The sequence below is a fragment of the Biomphalaria glabrata genome, chromosome 8, assembly GCF_947242115.1.
Source record: "Biomphalaria glabrata chromosome 8, xgBioGlab47.1, whole genome shotgun sequence".
Taxonomy (NCBI): Eukaryota; Metazoa; Mollusca; class Gastropoda; family Planorbidae; genus Biomphalaria; species Biomphalaria glabrata.
The window spans coordinates 4,822,856-4,835,944 of NC_074718.1; the positions used below are offsets into that span (position 1 = coordinate 4,822,856).

At 37.4% G+C, this 13,089-nt stretch overlaps 1 protein-coding gene across 3 annotated transcripts in view; it reads right to left on the reverse strand.

Moving 5' to 3' along the window:
- The window catches only part of LOC106057329 (bridge-like lipid transfer protein family member 1), a 108,482-nt gene that overhangs the window by 13,526 nt on the left and 81,867 nt on the right, over positions 1–13,089 (reverse strand). For all 3 annotated transcript variants that reach the window (XM_056037266.1, XM_056037264.1, XM_056037265.1), the window contains exons 63-77: positions 12,556–12,815; positions 11,850–11,992; positions 10,146–10,269; positions 9,946–10,034; positions 9,720–9,854; positions 9,113–9,265; positions 8,870–9,016; positions 7,649–7,817; positions 6,511–6,765; positions 5,724–5,820; positions 5,497–5,603; positions 4,183–4,354; positions 2,347–2,574; positions 1,715–1,900; positions 1,337–1,483 (exon numbers count right to left, since the gene is read on the reverse strand). In XM_056037266.1, the coding sequence (XP_055893241.1) occupies positions 1,337–1,483; positions 1,715–1,900; positions 2,347–2,574; positions 4,183–4,354; positions 5,497–5,603; positions 5,724–5,820; positions 6,511–6,765; positions 7,649–7,817; positions 8,870–9,016; positions 9,113–9,265; positions 9,720–9,854; positions 9,946–10,034; positions 10,146–10,269; positions 11,850–11,992; positions 12,556–12,815 (2,412 nt within the window). The remainder of the gene's footprint in view (positions 1–1,336; positions 1,484–1,714; positions 1,901–2,346; positions 2,575–4,182; positions 4,355–5,496; positions 5,604–5,723; positions 5,821–6,510; positions 6,766–7,648; positions 7,818–8,869; positions 9,017–9,112; positions 9,266–9,719; positions 9,855–9,945; positions 10,035–10,145; positions 10,270–11,849; positions 11,993–12,555; positions 12,816–13,089) is intronic.

Sequence of the window (13,089 nt, forward strand, 5' to 3'; positions counted from 1 at the left end):
AATACAACATTAAGAACACAATTTTGTGACAATAAGCTTTAAAACAGCATGTGAGGTTGAGTGGTATAAAAAACTTGGTTGACAAAAAGAGGGTCTCAAGTTTGAAATCTCAATGGAGCTAGAAATCTCATCAGAAAACCTACATTCTTTTTGTCTCACACGAGGGCAAGAAATTCAAATAAATCACAATGTGTCCTAAAAACAGGTAGAAAGACACTGACCTGCATTTTATTCTAAGTAGTTTTATACATTTCTAGCCATTATTATACTGTGGTGAATATAGGCCAAGTAAAGTTCCCCCTTTTAGACCTTGCAGATGATGTAAGGTCTTGTTTCTGTGGTGCACAGTTACTGAAGGTGTCCTGTGGCTATAACAATGACCAACCACCTTTAATTTTCCCCAATTAATGTCAGGTACCCATTAAAGCTGGGTGGCGCCCAAAAGATCCTGAAATTAAAAATCCCAGTATTCACCAAGATTTGAACACAGGACCCCCGGTTCAGAAGCCAAGTGATTTACCACTCAGCCACCATGCCTCCTTCATAGCCAAGTCGTTATTGTTTTAATATAAAAGTGCTTTAACTAAGGACGACTAAAAGTGACACAAAAAAAGCAACACAGACATCTACAGCTAAGTCAGATTACATCAGTCACAATAAGCCCCTGAGTCAATCTCTTTCTACTCATAGCATTAACAGTACACTAACAGCAGGTAGATTTTTAAGTGAAGACAAAGACGCCATTAACAAGCCTATATTAACCTGCAGTTCATCATTACGTGAACCGAGTATTACTTTTTGCCTTTGTTTACAATGTCTTACGTTGTAGATTTCAAGTCAGTATTTGAATACATTTCTATTTATTTAAATTTGACCTAGTTTTTTAACTCTTTCTCTCCTAACTGACGATACCAACGTTGATTCCACTAGAATGTGGTAAATAATTACGGAGAGAAAGAGTTAAACAAGAAATGCTCATCCCATCATTTTAGAAATGAACAATAGGCAAGTAGTTTGGCAAGTGAATATTATATGGTGGTTTCAACTACAGTGTTAATGAAGAAGAGATATATTGTCTTAAAGCCTGTTATTGGCCTGCTTTAAATGTAATGACTTAGGGCTTTGTGGAGTCATACTATGCAGCAGAAGGTGGCCACATTCTACTACAACTAAAAGATATCAACACTATTCAATGACATGAGTGTGCTATTTGCGAGAAAAAAATCATGCATGCACATTAGAAGGAAGTGAGCAATTCCAGTTGACACAACACTAAAGTCAGTGCATGCAGCATCACCAGCTTGAAGCCCCCCCCCCCTCACAAACGCACACTGACCTTCCCCCTGAGCCAAGTTGATGCTCTCATCCCCGAGGAAGAGACGACGGGCTAGAGTTCTACGATACCAGGCTTTGGGCAGTGATAGTATCTCCGAGAGACGTCTCATGTCATACTTAAAGGAGGCTGTCCCCACATCACAGATTGCTATCAAACAAATGTAAAAATGTAATTAAATAATTAAAAGTTAAAAAAAAAATGATTCAAGTTTTAAAAAGTGATGAAAAATATTTTCTATTCTTTTTTAAATTATGAATGCTCAGTGATAAAGAATGTCAAATTTGTTTTATTCATAGTTTTTGATGAATATCTTTAAGCTTCTATTTTGTTTTCTACTTGATTCATTTTATTGGTTTATAAATGTCAAACTTCACTGACCTGAGAAACGAACAATATTTGATCTGAACTGTTGCTCTCCCTTGGCTGGGTTCTCATTGGGTTCACTGTAACGTTCCAACTTGCGAGTTCTAGAGATGTTGACCTTTATAAACTCAACATTCAGGCTCAGGGAATCTCTCCGGCCCATGTCATGGATAGCACTGCCTGTGTTCTCTGAGATACGTTCTGTGACCACACCAAAATGATAAGATCCTTTAGATATGGACAATTTTATGTCAAAACTAGAGAGAGAACTGGATAAAATCTAAAGAGATTGTGACAATGTGGTCTTTTCTTATCTAAGTGGTCTTTTTCTTAGTAGACTTCATAAGGCTATATATAAACATCAATCTGTTAATGTCTTGGGCAGACATACAAAAAACTGAACTAGTTTCCATGCCTGGAACATGAGTTGAGATGTAAGGCTAGCCAAGAGATTTCACTAATAAAGTCAGAACTATCTCCACCAAGTTTTCACCCCCAAATTACTAATTATATCTTCTAAACCATGCAAAGTGATGTAAGATGGAACAATCCCATTAAGCTTGTAAATTTGGTAAGTTGAAAATGTTTTTCTTAATTGAAATTGTACAAATCTACATCAAAAAACTTTTTAGTGTTGATAAGCTCACCTAGACCTTGGTTTCTGAATGTTGGTGAATCGGAGTTGGCAGCAAACCTTCTTTGAACCCCAGTGCCGTAAGGATGAAAGATGTAGAGAGAGAAATCAGACATGCAGCCTGTGACACTCAGTCCACCAGAGCTGGAGCCTGGGAAGAAGGAGGACTCGGAGATGCCACTGATGTGCCTGGATCTTCCTGCTGCCTGGCTGCTGATATTGCTTGAGGAGGGCACCTTGGCTGAAGGAGACATTAGATAAATAGCAACTAAACATATTAACAAACAAACAAACAAACATAATGAAATTGTTGGTGTGTTAGACTGTGAATAGAACAACGATCAAACACCTTTCATTTTTCTGAAGAATGCCAGAGTAATGTATTTTTAAATACAAATTCAATGAATCTATATGACAATATATAAACTCCACAAGAGAGGTCATAATGACCTCTCTGCTTGTCCCAAGTAAGGAAAAAGGAGCTGCTTGTCCCAAGTAAGGAAAAAGGAGCTGCTTGTCCCAAGTAAGGCTAAAGGAGTGCTGGGCATAGGGCTAGCAAGCCCACCCACCGCCAACAAAAGATGACTGAATACTTTGTCCTGAGCACTAGTACAGACAGTCAATAGAGCAGTGAGATTCATAACAAACAAATATTCACATTTGACTAGAGTAACACCTTTAGTAAAATCACTAAATTTAGAAAGCCTTCAGGATAGAAGACTCAAAAGTAAAGTAGCAGTTATACATAAAATACTGAACCATAATCTTCAAATACAAAAACAAAATCTAATAAAATACTCAGAAAGACAAAAAGATAAAGGCACATTCCTTGTTCCATATGCTAGGACCATTTTGTACAAATGCTCCTTCTTCCCTAGTTCTATTAGAGCATGGAATGGGTTGCCTGAACTAACCAGGAAAACCAGTGAATTAGCAGAATTTAGGTCATTGGTTAATATGCATGACTAAATTCATGACGCATAGGACATAATCATCTGTATTATATAAGTAATGTCTGTATTATATAAGATAAGATAAGAGAGCAGAAGGCTCTTCAAAAGTTTGGTTACAGCTGGAACAAGATGAGATGAATGGCCCAGGACAGCAGACTATGGAGATCTAGTGTTGGTGACCTGTATTTCAATAGGGGTGATATTGGCCTCCGTCAGTTGTAGAACAACATTGATTCATCTCAAACACTTTTTCATATGACTGTGGAGCCCTATTTTGGAGAGACACTCCTGTCCACATATATCGCGGGTCAGGTGGCTTTCGCTTTGGTGGTAGAGGAGCTGACCATTTTCATGCTTTTCTTTAAGGCGTATGTTTTCTCGCTGTCCATAGCTTTCTTCGTCACTGTCTTTCTCCAACTAGTGCGGTCTAGGGCTATGTCTTCCCAATGATCAGTATCAATGTTCACTGATTTTAATTCCCTTTTTATCACATCATGTAACGGAGGTGGAGACAACCAGTTCATCTTAAGCCAGACGCAAGTAGCCCATACAGATTGATTTTCGGGATGCGATTGTCCTCCATCCAGAGAACATGTCTGAGCCAGCATAGGCGGCGTTGCCTGAGGACAGTAAAGATGCTGGGAAGGCCTGTTCTCATGAGGATCTCAGTATTACACTCTTTCTTGCCATGTTATTTTCAATAGGGGTGATAGGCTGTAAGTATATGACAACTATTGGAATACATTGGCTTAACAGGTTTGAATGGACATCTGTAATCACTTCATGCAAATAGACACTTCAATATACAATATAAAAACTTATTCACTTTTAGTTTTGTTTCGAGTTTGATTTTTATTAACTTAATGACTTTAAAAAAAATTATAAGATGTCCAAACCTTTTTTCTCAAACTGACTAGATGACTTTGGTGTTTGGGCACTGTCAGGCTGCATGCCTTCATTCAAGTCTGTCTTCTTGGTAGAGAAAAACAGATCAAGTGATGGTACTTGTAGCAAACATTCCACCCGAGACACGGGGTGACAATTAAATCGTATGAAGGACGGATCCACCTGGAAATAGATGTAATGGCAAGAAAGTACTCAACAAATGTTTAACTCCGATAGAATTATTCATTTTGCTCATTTGTATTTCACTAGCCTGTTCTTATTAAACTTCAAAAACTTTTTTGTTTTTTTTAATCCGGAAATGTTTTATTCGGTATCGAATTATAGGGGAAAGCATGCTCTTTTTACAAAACACAAACCAAAGTTTATAAATCCAAAAATCAATTTAGCTTAACTCTTTCTCTCCTAACATACGCTTCCAGCGTTGATTCCACCAGAATGTGGTAAATAATTACGGAGAGAAAGAGTTAATGGGATCAATTAGGAGAGAAAGATTTAATGAAACACACTCTCCTGGAGTGGAGAAACAAAACTCTTGTTAGTATCATACTATGCCAAAGAATTGTTTAAAGTTCTTTCTTCTTAACACTTTGTAACTCGTGTCCTGTGATGACTCCTTAAAATTCTCCCAACACTTAACAATTCAAAATTGTACTATTGTTTATTATCTCAATAATCTGATTCCTCAAGCTTGGGTATTTCTTGAAAGAATATGCAGAGTGATAATTCTTTTTCTAGGTAAGTGATTGTTTAAACCTTGCTCACAACACAAAGAGCTCAAAGCTAAAAGAATGCCAAACAGTAAGCAAGAAATATTTATTTGAGTCGAAATCAAAGAGTTATTTGATTATGAGCAGAGGCCTAACTCACAGAATTATCATAGCAATTGAATTGAAAAAAACTGAATTGTAATATAACAAAGGAGGCATGATGGCTAAGCCGTAAAGCAATTGGCATCTGAACCAGAGGTCCCAGGTTCAAATCCTGGTGAAGATTTTGTAATTTCAGGATCTTTGGGTACCTCTGAGTCCACCCAGCTTTAGTGGGTACCTGTCATTTGTTGGGGAAAAGCAAAGGCCACATGACACCCTAGTTAACCGTAGGCCACAGAAACAGGCAACCTTTACATCATCTGCTCTATAGACCACAAGGTCTTTAAATATAAGAAAGATAAAAGTTGTGCAAGAAAATGAATTAGATCTCACACTGACTCACAACTAAGTGTTTCTCACTTTCATAGTTAAAGGTACTCACTAACACTGACTCACAACTAAGTGGTTCTCACTTTGATAGTTAAAGGTACTCACTTTGATATGTACCACAACATCCACAGGGAAAAACGCCATGGACTGCTGACCCAGAGAGCCTTGAGACGCATCCAGGTCCATGTTATTGACGAGGCTGTCCATTACATCTGGTCGAATAGACAAACCAATGATTCTATCACATTTGTACAAAATGATCATTTTGTTTCTATGACTACAACTATCTTAAGACATATTTGAATTGGATGTAACTGAGATGTGTTCCAGACCTCTTTTCAATATGGAGGGTGAAGAGTTGGCTGTGATAGGTAGAGGCTCCAGAGCTTGTTCCAAGAAATCCAACAGAGTTGGGCTGATGATCATTTCCTAGAAACAAGAAAAGTGAAAATACGTTTTAGGCAATAGCCATAGAACAATCTAATGTCAGGCACTCATTAGAGTTGGGAAGACTCAGAGGTGCCCAATGATCCTGAAATTTAAAATCCCAGTCTTCACAGGATTCAAACTCGGGACCCCTGATTTGGAAGCAAAGTGCTTTACCATTCAGCCACCGTGCTTCCAAGTGAAGCCAAAAAAAATTTTTTTTAAAGTTTATCTTCTAGCCCTCAAGAGGTCAAATCTTGGTGAAGATTGGGATTTTTAACTTGGGGCTCTTTGGGTGCCTCTGAGTCCACGCAGCTCTAATGGGAGCCCGACATTAGTTGGGGAAAAGTAAAGGTAGTCGGTCATTGTGCTGGCCACATGACACCCTTGTTAACTGTGGGCCACAGAAACACAGGACCCTTACATCATCTGCCCCATAGATTGCAAGGTCTGAAAGGGGAAACTTTACTTTTAATTTATAGAACAGGTTGAAAGAAAAATGTCCAAACGCAAGAAACAAAGAAACAGTGATTTGTACAACTACCATGTGATTTCACATAAAACTAATGTATTATAATAGTGCTAATGTTTTAAAAAACATTTAAAGAAAAAAAAAAAAGGATAACAATTTAGCATACTAAAAACCATACAGAAAGAAAAATAAAAAATGACAAAAGACTTGTTTGAACTTACCTCTGGCAATGTCTGAAGTGTAAACAAAGCGTACAGACTGGCCTTTTTAAGCTGGGTTGACCTTCTGGGGCTCCCAGAGTCCAAAGATAGTGTGGACTCTTCCTTTGTAGACTGCTGAGCTAGTGGACTGGTGACAGTGATTTCTGGAATGAAGGAATAGGGCCTGCTTGGAATGACAGTTTCTGCTGGCTCCTCATATATAGTTGAGCTATTGTTCATGCTAGCAGTGTGATCTGTCTTGGAATTGTAGTGAATCTGTGAAAACCAGTGACATTTGAAAATGAAAACTTTAAAAATAAATTAATAATAATAATATGATTATTAATAATAAGAAAAGCTGAGTTGGAAAAACAACGAAAATATGGGAACCTAGGCTTGGAGATTAAACCGAGCGGATAATAACAACTGACCTCACAGATACCTTCAAGGCTCTTTACATTCCTAGGAACATTCTTGTTACCTGTCAGAGGGCGGTACTGCTGCAGACCTAACACATCACCAGAAAATTCCTCAGAGTAAACTGATAAAGGGACTACAATATATTTTGTTTCTCTTTTAATGAAACTCGACTCTGGCAGCACCAGAGAATGAATACTCGTTCATTTCTAACATAATAATAATAATCTTTATTATCCATAAGGAAATGAGATCATGCTTTAAAAAACAACAATATAAAACCAGAAACATCAACTTAACAAAACAAAATCATGTGTAGTTAAGGAGCATACAAGTTGTGCAGTATAATTTTCTAAGATACAGATTTGGAATACAAAATTTAGATACATACAACTTAATTAAGAATGGGAAGCTAAAAATAAAAAACATTATTTTGATTTTATTCACAATTTGTTGGGTTTATTCCAGCTTTAATTATAGAGGATATCAACAAGAGTGGATTATCAATCAATGATTCATAGAAAAGTTACATAATCTTACTAGTCTTGGATCTTAATGATTTCTTTACTATTTAGATTCCATTACTGAGTATTCCAAAAAGGTTGGCACCTCGGCTCATGTGACAATACACTTGCATACAATAATAATACTGTTTGTCTATCCCCTTCTAGCTTCAAGACTGAAGTCAATTCTAGTCCAGAGTCACTATACATAGATCTAACTCAACAAATTAGATCCAAACCTTGACGGCTACACTGGGAATGAAGAATATCGTGGTGTCAGGGTTTGCGGAGAGTTTCCTCTGACTGGAATAACCTTGACCTGAGGTTTCTTTCTTTAGTTTACGTTTGGCTGAGGGAGATGTCTGTGTGTTGGAATCAGAGGCACCTTGTTTTTCTTTCTTGGCATATCTGGGGATTTAAATATAAATGTATAGAAAACACACAAAAAAAAGGAATATACATTTATGTTAGTTAGGGCTCATTTTGTCTCCAAAGACAATGCATATGCCCATGCAAGTTATAACTGTGATTTATTTGATTGAAAAAATATATATTATAGCTTTTATATAGCGCTACTTTCATGCTTATTGCATGCTCAGAGCGCTTTTGGTCCAATCTCATTTGTAGACCAGAGGGGGGGGGAGGGGGTATCTAGGAGTTGGTTTTCCGTGCTGCCTTTAGGCGCTCAGTAAACACAACTCTGCCCGAGTCGGGCGTCGAACCTCGAGCCCCCTTCTAGGTAGCCAAGCCAAGCTAAGTTCAAGCGCACTTAGCCTCTCGACCAAATATTGAGTAACAAAAAATACTAGATTCAATTAACAACAGATCAGGTGCAAGGCAGATGGCAACATCACAGTTTGAGGTCAAGTTGCCTAAAGAGAGCACAGTGTTCAAGTTTGGCCAAAAGAAACAAATTCATCTCAGCATAATGTTTGCATGTTGACCAAGAGGCAACAAGCTCTCAACACAATGTTTTTGTTTATTCAGGGATGATGGATGCTTTCACAAGTACCAGAGTAACATTGGTTATTACAACAGTAATAGAATAAGTTATTTTATAGATACCTAAATAAAACTTTGAAAGTCACTTTAATTACATATATAAGTAATGTAATCCTCTAGCTCAAGTTAAAAATCTAGCCAATTTCAATAACATATCTAAATTTGACTTCAACCAATTTGTCTTCAACCACATTTTGGCAAGTCTTGCGAATTTAAATGTGTGTCAGATTTGTACTAGATTTAACTAGATGAACAAATGCTAAAACGGTTGGTGAAACCGATACCTGAATACTGCCCTGCAACGTCACAACCTGTGGGAAGTTTAGACCAATAGCTCGTTGCCATGTCACAGATCTGTACGGCATGGCAACTAGCTATTGGTTCAAACTGCCCACAGGCTGTGACAACGCATGTCAGTGTTGAGGCCTTCTATATTGAATGGTCTCTGTGAAACTTACTTTCTGACTTCTTCCTCTTTCGCCTCTTTAGAATACAAAACACACTGACCACTGTCTATGAACACTTTGACGTCCAGCTCAAAGTCAACATTCTGCTCACTCACTTTGTTGGAGGTGACAGAAGCCGAGTCATCTGACTTGAGTTTTCTGCTCAGACAAACATGTTACAACACTTGTATGCCAATAAACAAGTTCAAGGATGCAGATGATAAACGTACTACGGCACATTAAAATGAAACAAACCTTTTTCGGGGAATGCCTTCTTCGGGCTGAGAATCAGATCCTGAACTCTGTACAGCCTCGAGGGAATGAGCTCCTCTTTTGTGTGGGTAAAATGGATCGCTGTCTTCATCATCTTCCTCCTCATCATCAGAGATTGAAAAATGGCCTGGGGTGCTGGTTAACAGATAATACAAGAACCATAGAAGTTAGAAGATTTCTCCCAACCTTTCACTGCAGCTCTATGGATGAGGATGTTGTTTGGCTGCTTTAATAGAGTTGTTGGAAGAGACTTGCAGCCAAACCAAAACTTTGGTCAAATTCTACACACCACAACATTGAAATGACTGAATTTGTTTCAGATAGTTTGTTATGTAGATCTGAAGGTGTCTATGTTAGATAAATAACTTACTGAAGGGATGTATGTTTGTTCAAATAACTTACTTATGGAGTCTATATGTGTTCAAATAACTTACTTATGGAGTGTACATGTGTTCCAATAACTTACTTAGGAGGTGTAAATGTGTTCAAATAACTTACTTAGGGATGTATATGTGTTCAAATAACATTTAAGAGGTGTATGTGTTCAAATAACTTATTTAAGAGGTGTACATGTGTTCAAATAACTTACTTAGGAGGTGTATATGTGTTCAAATGAGAACCAGAGAAAGAGACTTTTGTTATTTTGCTCAAGTCTTCCGACTGACGTCTGCTCTTATAAATGTGAAGAGCAGAAGTAGATGAGGGATGGCGATCAGAGCTGGACCTAAAAATAGAATAGTAACACATCAGAACTTAAGTCACAATTAAATATTCTAATAAGCATAAATCATAAAGGGCAAAGATGTTTAACTTACTTGGCAAGTCTGCGGGCACTGGGAGATTTGGGTCTCAGGTGTGTAGATGGTTTTGAACTAAGTCCCAGTTTACCTTTAATCAAACTGGCCTGGATAAAACAATATAATACACTACAATTTTGTGTTTTGGAAAAGGTATACTAATCCATGCATTCACAGCTCTGTATGTGCTTAAAGTTAAGTGATAACAACTCAGTTACCTTGTCTCCTTTTCTCTTCAACATTTCCAAAAGGTCACGCCTGAAATCCTGGAACAGAAGAGCCTGCAGGTCTTCCAGTTTCTTTCTTTCAATTTCTATAGTGGCTTCAGTAGCTCCACACTCCCTGGTGGTGGATTGAACATAGGAATACATATTAAGAGAAACAAAACATTGACAGCTAGTATACCAAAAGATTATAAAGCAACATCAAATGGTTGTAGACTATGCCCTTGGCATTTGTCGTAAGGATGCTATGAAAATTCACATAACCATACTCCTCCACTCTTTCTGGTCTATCAGAAGCTCAAACAGGCTTTCATCTCTCTAAGTGATCCTCCATATCATTTAGTTTGAAGATTTGAATGAGTCAAACTTTTATATTTTCCCATTGTCTCAAGTTTCCTTTCTTGGGCAGCAGAATACTTAAAGGTTGGGCGCATTCTATCAGCCATGTTTGTTTTGTCCCATATTTTCTAGCAGATTGTCCTAAAACATTCTGTGAGTCTTCATAGTTCTGATTCAATTCCAGGCAACTTACCACCTTTAGGTGTTCCTAGTTGAGATTTGTCTCATAGTTGTACAGATCTTTGCAATATGTCTTCTAAACACATCTACTTCTTCAGACAGAAGAGTTCCATAATCGTTTTCAATAGCAGTGGTTTTAGCTAGTCTTGAGTTAGTTAAAGCTTTTAATGTTCCATACAATTTTTCGCTACTGCCATCTTTCAGGCTACTGGAACTGGTCAATGATCCATTTTTCTTTTTTCCATTTTCATGCCTATTTCTTTGGTTGGTTGAACTGTATCTCCCTCCCACAATGGCCTCAAACAGTTCAACAATGAAATTTACAATGTCTTGTTTAATGCGTGAGTTCATAGGCCACGATTATTCATTGCAATAAAACTGTCATGAAGATCAGGATGACTTCACTGCCTATATCTACTGAAAGGGAAGTTCTGGTTTGAGCTTTGTTGATGCTAGTTTTGAAACTCGATATCGTTAATCTGGCTGTGCTGTTTATTATCTGGTGTGTGCCACATTGCTTTCTGGATGGTTTGTGGGGGAATAAGGTATTAGCTATGGTGTGCTTATCGCTGCTGGCAAACTCTAAAAGCCCTATTTCTCTATAGTAAAGTTCCCCTTTTAGACCTAGTTGGTCTATAGGGCAGATGATGTAAAGGTCATCTGTTTCATCCATAATATTCAGTGGTTCATGGCCACTGCTCGAATGCACCCTTTTCTAACCTGGCAATCCAGTCTCCCCTAATAATGAGGATAACAAAATGATCTATTGACTCATTCTTAAAGTGAGTTACCAATACAAATACTGAAGCTAATAAGTAAAGTTCCCCTTTCTGACCTTGCAATCTCTAGGGGATAATGATGTAAAGGTCATCTGTTTCTGTAGCCCATGGTTAAAGAGGGTGTCATGTGGCCAGCACAACGACCAACTGCTTTTACTTTTCCCCAACTAGTGTCAGGTACCCATTAGAGATGCTGGACTCAGAGGCACCCAAAGTTAAAAATCTGTCTTCACCAGGATTTGAACCTGGGAGCCCCGGTTCAGAAGCCATGTGCTTTACCACTCAGCCACCACACCTCTCTATACTAAGTAAAGATGCAAAAGACATTGAGACAATCACATTCACTCGACAGACATGAATGAGTTCAATCAGCAATGTACACAAATGAAAGAAAGTTTACTTTAGTTCCTGCACTACTTTGGCTTGTTCATTCATTTCTCTCTCAATTTTTCTGGCTCTTTCTTTGGGGTCAAATTTCTCTGAGAATATTTCCTCGGGCAAGATGTCTGATGCAAGGCTTGTACGTCTTTTGAGCTGAAGATCCTTCAAAAAAAGAAACAATTTGTAAAATACAATTTCTTAAAAATAAATAAATAAATTATTGTCTTTAACATTAAAAGACCTAAAAAAATTTGTCCCAGTAATAAAGTCCATTAGGTTTATTGGACTACAATTGGAATGCAACCATTTTATTACAAATTGGTCTAATAATAGAAATATGTCCTGTGGTACAAAACAGTTTCTTTATTTTAGGATTTGGTCCAAATATGTGGCTGGTCCAATTAACTGATTGTCTGAATCATCTAATTTGACTTCTATCAGGCATTTGAAGTTTTTTTTATCATCAATATTTCAAAAGCTAATTTTTGTACAAAGAGAAATCAAATTTGTTTTTTTTACATATAAATAGCATTTTTGTTAGGATGAATGTATTAACTTTTTATTTATTTTTCAGTTCAAATAAACACTTTTTCTTTTTCCTTTAAATTGCAGAAAATTATAGTTACTATTTAATTACTTATTTAATTACTAATTCATTTTTTTTTAAATAGACAGTTATTTGAAATGACTGGAATTTGAGTAATTTATCTCTTCAAGATACATACTTCCAAGCTATTCTCCTGTGTGTCTGGGCTGCTCAAATCTACATCCTCGTCATCATTTTCATCAAACTCTCCGTCAATGTCGTCTCCATGTTTCGACGTGTGTGCCAAGGTGATGCCTTCATCCGTCTCCCCTGCCAGCAGAGTCAGCGTGTTCCCCAGCAGCGTGAACCGCTTCCCAATGTCAGTGTCCAGGTGAACACCGATACCCTTCATGTCCCACTGGACGTTCAGGATCCACTTGGCATTACCGCTGGCAGTGTCTGTGTCATTGAAAGAAAAAGAAACAATGTTATTACCAATGAAAGCTTTGCAGAAGTGAATGTATAAACATAAGTGTGGTACTCAAGTATCATTGCAGATTTGTGATATTTGTTGTTGTTGGATGCTGTTAGTCATAGAATGACTATGACTTATATAAAAAAAAATTTCCTATTGTGGCTAAAAAAAAAAGTTCCTTTTGTGACTATAAGTCCAGTCAGAAAAAGTTTACTCTGGAAATATAAATGTGGTCTCCGTCATAGTTTTTAATGTTTT